This window comes from Salarias fasciatus, chromosome 19 (genome assembly GCF_902148845.1).
Source record: "Salarias fasciatus chromosome 19, fSalaFa1.1, whole genome shotgun sequence".
NCBI classification, from domain to species: domain Eukaryota; kingdom Metazoa; phylum Chordata; class Actinopteri; order Blenniiformes; family Blenniidae; genus Salarias; species Salarias fasciatus.
Genome location: NC_043763.1, coordinates 22,315,454 through 22,322,953, shown reverse-complemented (window position 1 = coordinate 22,322,953; position 7,500 = coordinate 22,315,454). Strand labels below are relative to the sequence as shown.

The window sequence follows — 7,500 nt, the reverse complement described above, 5'->3', positions numbered from 1 at the left end:
AATAGATCTCATATTGGGTAACTGTGTTGAACAGTGTCACTGGTTTGATTTCTGCTCAATCCCCCACTCAGATAAAGCTCATTTATATTATAGGTTTTCTGGTATTTGGTTTGAAAAATGTTAAATGAAACGTACAATTCAAGTTTCATTTATTTTTTTTAATTTTTGGACATTGGTCTTTTTTTCCCTTCATATCTGCAGAACAGCTGTGAACAGCTCAGTGGGACTTCGTATTGATGTTTTCTTCATGATGATTGAGTAAAATAAAATTGCAAAATAAGTTTCCACTTGAAGTTTTCTGGAGAGCAGTGGGTTTCTGTCATGTGGTGGTCCTACCTGCAGATCACGACTGACTATCAGTAAATGTCTTCATTGATGGTTCCTTCCGGTAACTGGAAGCTGCAGTAAAACTGAGCAGCAGAAGTCATTTGTTTCATGTTTTTTTAGAGGATTGAGATTTTGTTGTTGAGTGGAAATGTGACAGATTCTCCTTCAGCACCTCGTGCTTCTGTTTTTACTCTGCTGGCTCTCGGACCACCCTGAACGCATCAGCTCCACTCACACAGGAGCCTGAACTCAACACAGAGCTGGACCCGAACTGCCCCCCGTCCCACTGGGGGCCGGACCCCCCACCGACCTCTATCCTGAGCCTGAACCCGGACCAGGACCCAAACATCCTGCCAGGGTCCGGACGCACACACATACACAGAGACTTAATCCGGGCTCTGATATCGACTCTGTTATGTTGACTTTCTGACCCCATAGCTGAAATACCGGGAGGAGGAGGAGGAGGCTGTCAGATTTCAGATTTCAGTGTGAGCTTCTACATCTACCTTTGTGGGAACTTTATCTCATTTCTGTTTTTTTTTGTTTTTTTTTTTTTCCTGAAGTGTTTTATTAATGGATCCTTGGTTCATTCCATTTATTTTGTTAATCTTAATGTTTTTAATGAATACATTAAAAGAAAAGCAAACATAGTAAGACTGCAAAAAAAACAAAAAAAAAACTGTTTAGTTCAGAGTTAGAAACACGACTCTCTCAGTCAAAGAGATCTGAAGTCTGCCAAACTTAAGCAGACAAGAAACTAGATGAAAACTTTTAAACATTTGAGTGGGGCAGTCTGATTGGTCCTCCTGACTCTATCAGATATGAGACTGAGGAAGAACCAGTGAACTCATGACTGAGGTTACTATAGTGGTTACAGTGAGTAAAACACAATGTTGATGAAAAATAAAAATGTTTGTGTGCATCCTTGAAAGCATAATAACAACTTTGGTATGATTTTGTATTGGTTTCTTTTAGTGCTGTCATGCGAACAAAAAAAACAATCTAATTAATTACAGGATTTGTAATTAATTAGTGTAATTAATCACATTTTAATCTCATATCTGCTTTAGGTCCCCAAGTGGAGAATTCAAATTCAGGGACGTGACAGAATTGCAGTGCATGACTCATCAAATGAATACAGCGAGAAGAGAAGATTTGAAATCCACATTTTTGTTGATGAATGAAAGCTAAGTCAGGACGTCTCGTCCAAAATAAATTCTAAGCCAAATCAGGCAACTTAAATAACACTTTCAGTGTGTTTCATTAAAGAAGTTCAAAAGAAGAAAAAGTTTAAGTACATCCCAGCAAACCAATTCGGCCTGGTGCACTATTCAAAAATACAGTACAAATATAGATTAAAAAAAAAAACTGAAATAAAATGAGGCTGAATCTCAAATAGCCACTTGAGCAAACTAAATTCAAAATGAACACTAAAGCTAACTCAATACAGCGATTCAAAATGAAAACTACATGTATATAGCATGCATCGAAATAAGACAACAAATCCATTCACATTGAATTGCCAGTCAAGTGTGCTACAATTAATCTTAGATACTTTTTTGTAGTGCATTAATTTGCAGTGTAATTAATTAATGCACTAAAGTGACGGCCCTAGTTTCTATATCTTTATTCAGTTCATTTTATTTTAAAAAACGCACTTTCTCAGTGCTTCATAATGTATCTGTACCAAAAATGATAACCCCATTCCCAGAACAACAGGTGTTCTACAAGCAAAATCCAATCTTTCTTGAAGTTTTGAAGACTTTGGATTTCACAAATCTAAATATTCTGCTGAAACTCCAATATTTCAAACCAAATCTTGAAGCATTTTGAGATGAAAATGTATCGAATGATTAGGGTTAGGGTTAGGTTAACCCTAATTGGTGTGTTTTGATCCTGCTTTGTTTTCCTTAAAGTCTTTCTATAAGCGATATTGAAGTGACTTTGCCTTCTTTTCAGTTTGGTTCTCCAGAGATTATTGTCTATTTGTGTGTTTGTTGTGTAACATCGTGTGGCGGGTGGAGGCGGGATTGATCGGCAGTATTTGAACATGTTTCAGATCTGATTGTCCCCCGCGTGCAGTGACCTCAGCTGACCATCCTGTTTTATTCGCGCCGGCCTGTCCTGTGACGGGAGGTAACCTGCAGGCTGCAGCACAAAGAGCGGTTTGTTCTGACACACACACACACACACACACACACACACACACACACACACACACACACACACACACACACACACACACACACACACACACACACACACACACACACAGGACGGATTGAGTGTCTGCAGCTCTTCTGTTCTCATCTGGGAACAAGAACCTGCCTCCTAACCACTGTAAGAGAACAGTGCAACAATCCATTGTCTGTGGCCAGTTATTTATATCGCGCCAAAAGCAACAGAGCCATCTGAAGGCAAAACCTCAGAACCTCCGGTGAGCAGCACTCTGAGAAGGAAGTGTTCAGAGGAAGAGGGAGCTCATCCAGGGTTTTATGTCTTTAATTTGAACGGTTGATCGGGATCATCTGCCTTCCCAGATAAACAGATTTATCTTTCATCTAAACAACAAAAGAAGTTAATGGAGGGTTTCCTAATAATATTCTCTAAAAGAAGCATGTATATTTTGAAAAGTTTGGGTCCTGACATAGAGCCTTGTGGAACTCCATGTTTACCTTAATACAAGATGAAAAGTCAACAGTAATATGAACAAAGTGGAATGTGTCTGATAAATGTGAGTTAATGGAATTGCACACTTATCATTGTTCACATCTGAGACGGACTGTCTCTCATTTCAGGCTCCTTGACGTCTTGTCTTCATGTCTGATAGCTGTTCCTCGCCCTGATGTCTTCCACCTGTACCTGAGAGCGTGATCATCTTCACCTTGGTATAAAGTGAGCGTCTTCTGTTTGTGTTTCTGTGTTCATAATAGCGCTCCTGTGACTCAGTCTGTGTTTCTGGGTTCCTACCTTTGACCTTTCCAGCATCTCTTCATGTTTCCTCCTGTCTCCTCTTGGACTTTAAGTGAATTAGATTTTTGGTTTTTACCATTTAGAGATAAAGATGAGCTCTGTGTGCCTCTTACGACTGTGCCTGGCACATTGAGTTCTCTCCTGAACCAAAACCCACAACTGAATCCATATCAAGAAGTGATCTTACAGCAGAGGGTTTGGAGCTCCAGACTCCTACACCAAGCGCTCAAGCTGTAAAGACTGACACAGTACATCTGTATCAACTTTTTTTGTGTGTACATACAGGATCAGCTCATGGCCGGCAGAGGTTGTTTTTTTTTTTTTTTCTTTCCAGACCAGAAGTTTAATCAGATCTGCTTTAATGGCACATTGAGCTCCAAATAATAACTCCATCAACTCAGTCCGAGGACTGAGATGCGAAGGAAAAATCAGACGGGCTCCAGCAGATTGACGTCGCTTCTGGACGTGTGATTGTTTTTGAGGGAAAACGAACTTTTTCTCCGATTAAATCTTGTCATCTCAGTTCTTTTTCGAATGGAACCGATTCTTCGCTTGTCTGGAAGCCGGGATGTTTTGACTGCAGAGGAGAACCAGAGAACCACAGGAGGACCATGGGGAGACCAGAGGGGCTCACAGGAGGACCCAGGAGGAACTCAAGGCATTCTCAAAACTGTGACTTAAATCTTTAAAGACAAGCATTCTGTTTTAGGGAGAAAAATATTTAAATTGATACTATCTCAAGAATCTTTGTTTTTAGATAAATATCGAAAAGAAGTTTAAAACTGACTGTTTCAAATTTTTCTTTCAAATTTTATTTTCAAATGTTGACATGTTTTGTAGAATTTTAGTAGAAAAGAAAAACAAAAGCCTTGACAATTTCTCAATGAAACCAAAACAAGTTAACCGTTTCCACCAAAATGTTATTTTCCATTCAGTTTAAAACAAACAAAAAAAAAAGATTTAGAGTCAAAAGATGATCTGATGAAGGAGTGAGTTTCACTTCACATCACATTTTACTTGTTTTCAGGAAAAATCCAGGATGGAATCCAGTGAATTAACTTGTACTGAGTAACTATTTTTGTTTTCTCAACATCCACTGAGTGAAAATGTTCTTTCTTCATTTCTCTCTCTCTCTCTGGTCGACCTGTCACTGAGACTCCTCCCCCTGACAACCAGTGCAAGGTGTGTGTGTGTGTGTGTGTGTGTGTGTGTGTGTGTGTGTATTTAAAGGGCCCCCCTCTCGCTCTCCCTCTCTCAGCATCAGCGTCTTTGTTTCGGGATTAAACCTCTCAGAGTCGATCAGACGAGTCGTCCGTTCAGGAAACTTCCAGTAAGAACAGCTAACCTTCACCAGGTTACCAGTCCACTAACTACCTACATAGCTAACCTGCTGGGTTTATTGTTTATTTTATGCGCCAGGTAACTTTACTAACTAGTTTGTAGATTCACTCTTTTGTATGTTTACTAACCATTCCTAAACTGGACTTTGTTACTAACTAGCTGGTTAATTTAGTGATTGTGTGGTATTGCTTTACCACCCCTCCCCTCTCTCTCACTCTCTTACTCTCTCTCTCTCGAAATTTGAACTTCTAGTGTTGGTTGACGCATGACCTGTCTTCTTTTCACCAGCAAACTATATGAACTAGTTTCAGTCTAGTTTACTGACCGGTTTACCAACCAGTCTCTGGAGTGAAAAATTGCACAGCATGTCAGATTTTATTAGTTTAATAGTTGTCGTACTTTCACTGATTGGTTTGCATTAATATATATATATATATTATTAAATATTTGCTGGCTTGTATCTGGTTGAATGGTTAACTTGTTGACTGATCTTTTTAACCAGTTTCTATTCATATAACTGCCTGATTTAGGTGTCTGTATGCGGTTTCACAGTTACTAATTTTCTCATTGTTTAACTAATTGGTTTGCTGGTTGGTTTTGTGGTAACTGAATAACTCAAACTCTTTACCAGCCCAGTGAAGACTGACCAAATAAGTTCACTAATTTAACAGTTTATCGACCTTTTCAGCAGTTATCATTTACTTTCCTGACTGGTTGCTTACCGACTGACAGTTTATAACCTGAGGAGCCACCAGGACAGAAAAAGAGGACCGAAAGCGAAAAGGGAGACAAAAAACAACAAATGACTGCACCTCATGTCCACTTTCAATGAGTTTTACTCAGCTATGTTGACACATTTCTTCATTTATTTAAAGGTCACAGTGAAAAGATAAATAGTCATTTAAAACATCATTTTGCTGTCATTCAGCGTTCTGACTACATTGTGAACACCTACTGTTTCTTGTCATGTTGCATAATAACGTCCAGAAGTCAGCTTTTCTTCCAGTGAAACGGTGACTTTTTTCTTCTCAGAAATGTGTCACCTATCGGTCCTGCTGCCTTTCACAGGTAAACTCATTTTCTATTGAGGTTTCAGCTTCTCTTTGTGTCTATTCACTGAATAAAAAGTAAATTTGAGCTGCATCTCTGGTCTTCTTTTCCAGCCCTTGTCTTTCAGATCACTTCCACATTTGGCTCAGTGTCCAACGGTGAGTCATGAAAATGTTGATGTTTCTTTCCCTGGTTTGTTTTGCTGTTATCCCATTTTCTGGTTGTTACTGGAGTCCTGCTGTATCGGTGTGACAGTTACTGTTGTCATCAGAGTCTTTTGGTGCTGTGTTTTGTGTGCCAGTGGCATACCCCATCAGCTGTACGACCCGTGGAGCCGACCTGACCAAGGACAGTGAGCTGGTTCTGTGTCCCGCCGACTGTTCACACTGGAGGATATCGGTGTACGGGACCGGAGTGTACGCCTCCATCTCGTCAGTGTGTGGCGCTGCTCTGCACAGGTAGCACACACACACACACACACACACACACACACACACACACACACACACACACACACACAGAGTTGCAGTTCAGTTGTGGTTAGTTGTGGCATGGTTTCAGTTGTTGTCATGATTGGTGTTTTAGTTGTAGTGTAGTTGTAGCTTCGGTTTATCAAGGTCTAGATGTGGTTAGTTCTGTTGCAGTTATAGTCATCTTTAGTTGTATTGTAGTTTTAGTTGTGGTTAGCTGTGCTAAGGACGAAGATCGTTTTGGTGTAGTTGTACACTGTTATATTGCTGGAGTTAAAGCTTTGGCTTGCTGATGTTCAGTTGTTCTTATCTGTGGTGTAGTTGTAGTTGTGGTTAGTTGTGCTTACTTCTAGTGTAGATGTAGTTATTTTTTGGTAAAAGTTATTGTGCTGTAGTTGTGGTTAGTTATGGCTAGGGTTAGGAGTTAGTTTTGGATTACTTGTATTCAGTTGCATTGGAGTTGTAGGTGTACCCTTGGTTTGTCTTGGTTTGGGTGTGGTTTTTTTGTTGTAGTTGCACAGCCGTAGAACTTGTAGTTATCGTTGTGATTAGTTGTGATTAGGTTTAGCAGTTAATTTTATTATACAATATTTGTCGTTGCAGCTTTGGTTTGTTGTAGTTTTGATATGGTTAGTTTGTTGTATAGTTGTATTATAGGTGTGTTTAGTCATTTAGGTGAGCTGTAATTCAATTGTTTTTAACTGTAGTGTAGTTGTTAGTTGTATGTTTTTTCGTGTTATCATAGCATTCAGTCAAAGCTATACAATTATTTATTTAAAAACAATAAGCAAAATAAAGCAGAACAATAAGGTTGTAGTTATAAGTGTCATTTTTAGTTGTGGCATCATTGTAAGTGTATTTCAGGTTAACTTTTGTTTACTCGTGGTCAGTTGGAGTTGTGGTTAGTTGTGTGTATGTAGCTGCAGTTGTGATTTGGATTCGATTACCTTTGGTTTATTTGTAGTTCTGGCTGTGCTTTAGTTGCAGTTAAATGCAGTGTGAGTGTGGTGGTGGTTCATTGGAGTTGCAATATAGGCTAGTTGTAATGTAGGTGTAGTTTCAGTTAGTTGCAGTTGTGGTGTTGGTGTAGCGGGTTGTGGATAGGTTGCACTTAGTTGTGGTTAGGTTATGGGTTGGTTGTAATTGGTTGGGGTGTGGGTCTGTCTACAGCTGGCTGAGCGTCTGGTGGACCGTGAGGTGTTTATGGATTTTCACACACGTGGATCAGATTTCTGAATTGTGACGTAACAATGAGCCTCTGAAGCAGGAGCAAACACCAGGGAGGAATGTGTCGGAGCCTCGGATTAACGCTTCAACCCGGACTGACCCCATCCCTCCT

The 7,500-nt window shown here is 39.7% G+C and overlaps 1 protein-coding gene across 1 annotated transcript in view; it reads left to right on the top strand.

The window, feature by feature from the left end:
- The first annotated feature begins 5,675 nt into the window (after nt 1-5,675).
- Nucleotides 5,676-7,500, top strand: part of coch (coagulation factor C homolog, cochlin (Limulus polyphemus)) — an 8,474-nt gene continuing 6,649 nt past the window's right edge. Inside the window, exons 1-2 of the mRNA XM_030117535.1 lie at nt 5,676-5,709; nt 5,993-6,149. Of these exons, the coding sequence (XP_029973395.1) occupies nt 5,676-5,709; nt 5,993-6,149 (191 nt within the window). The remainder of the gene's footprint in view (nt 5,710-5,992; nt 6,150-7,500) is intronic.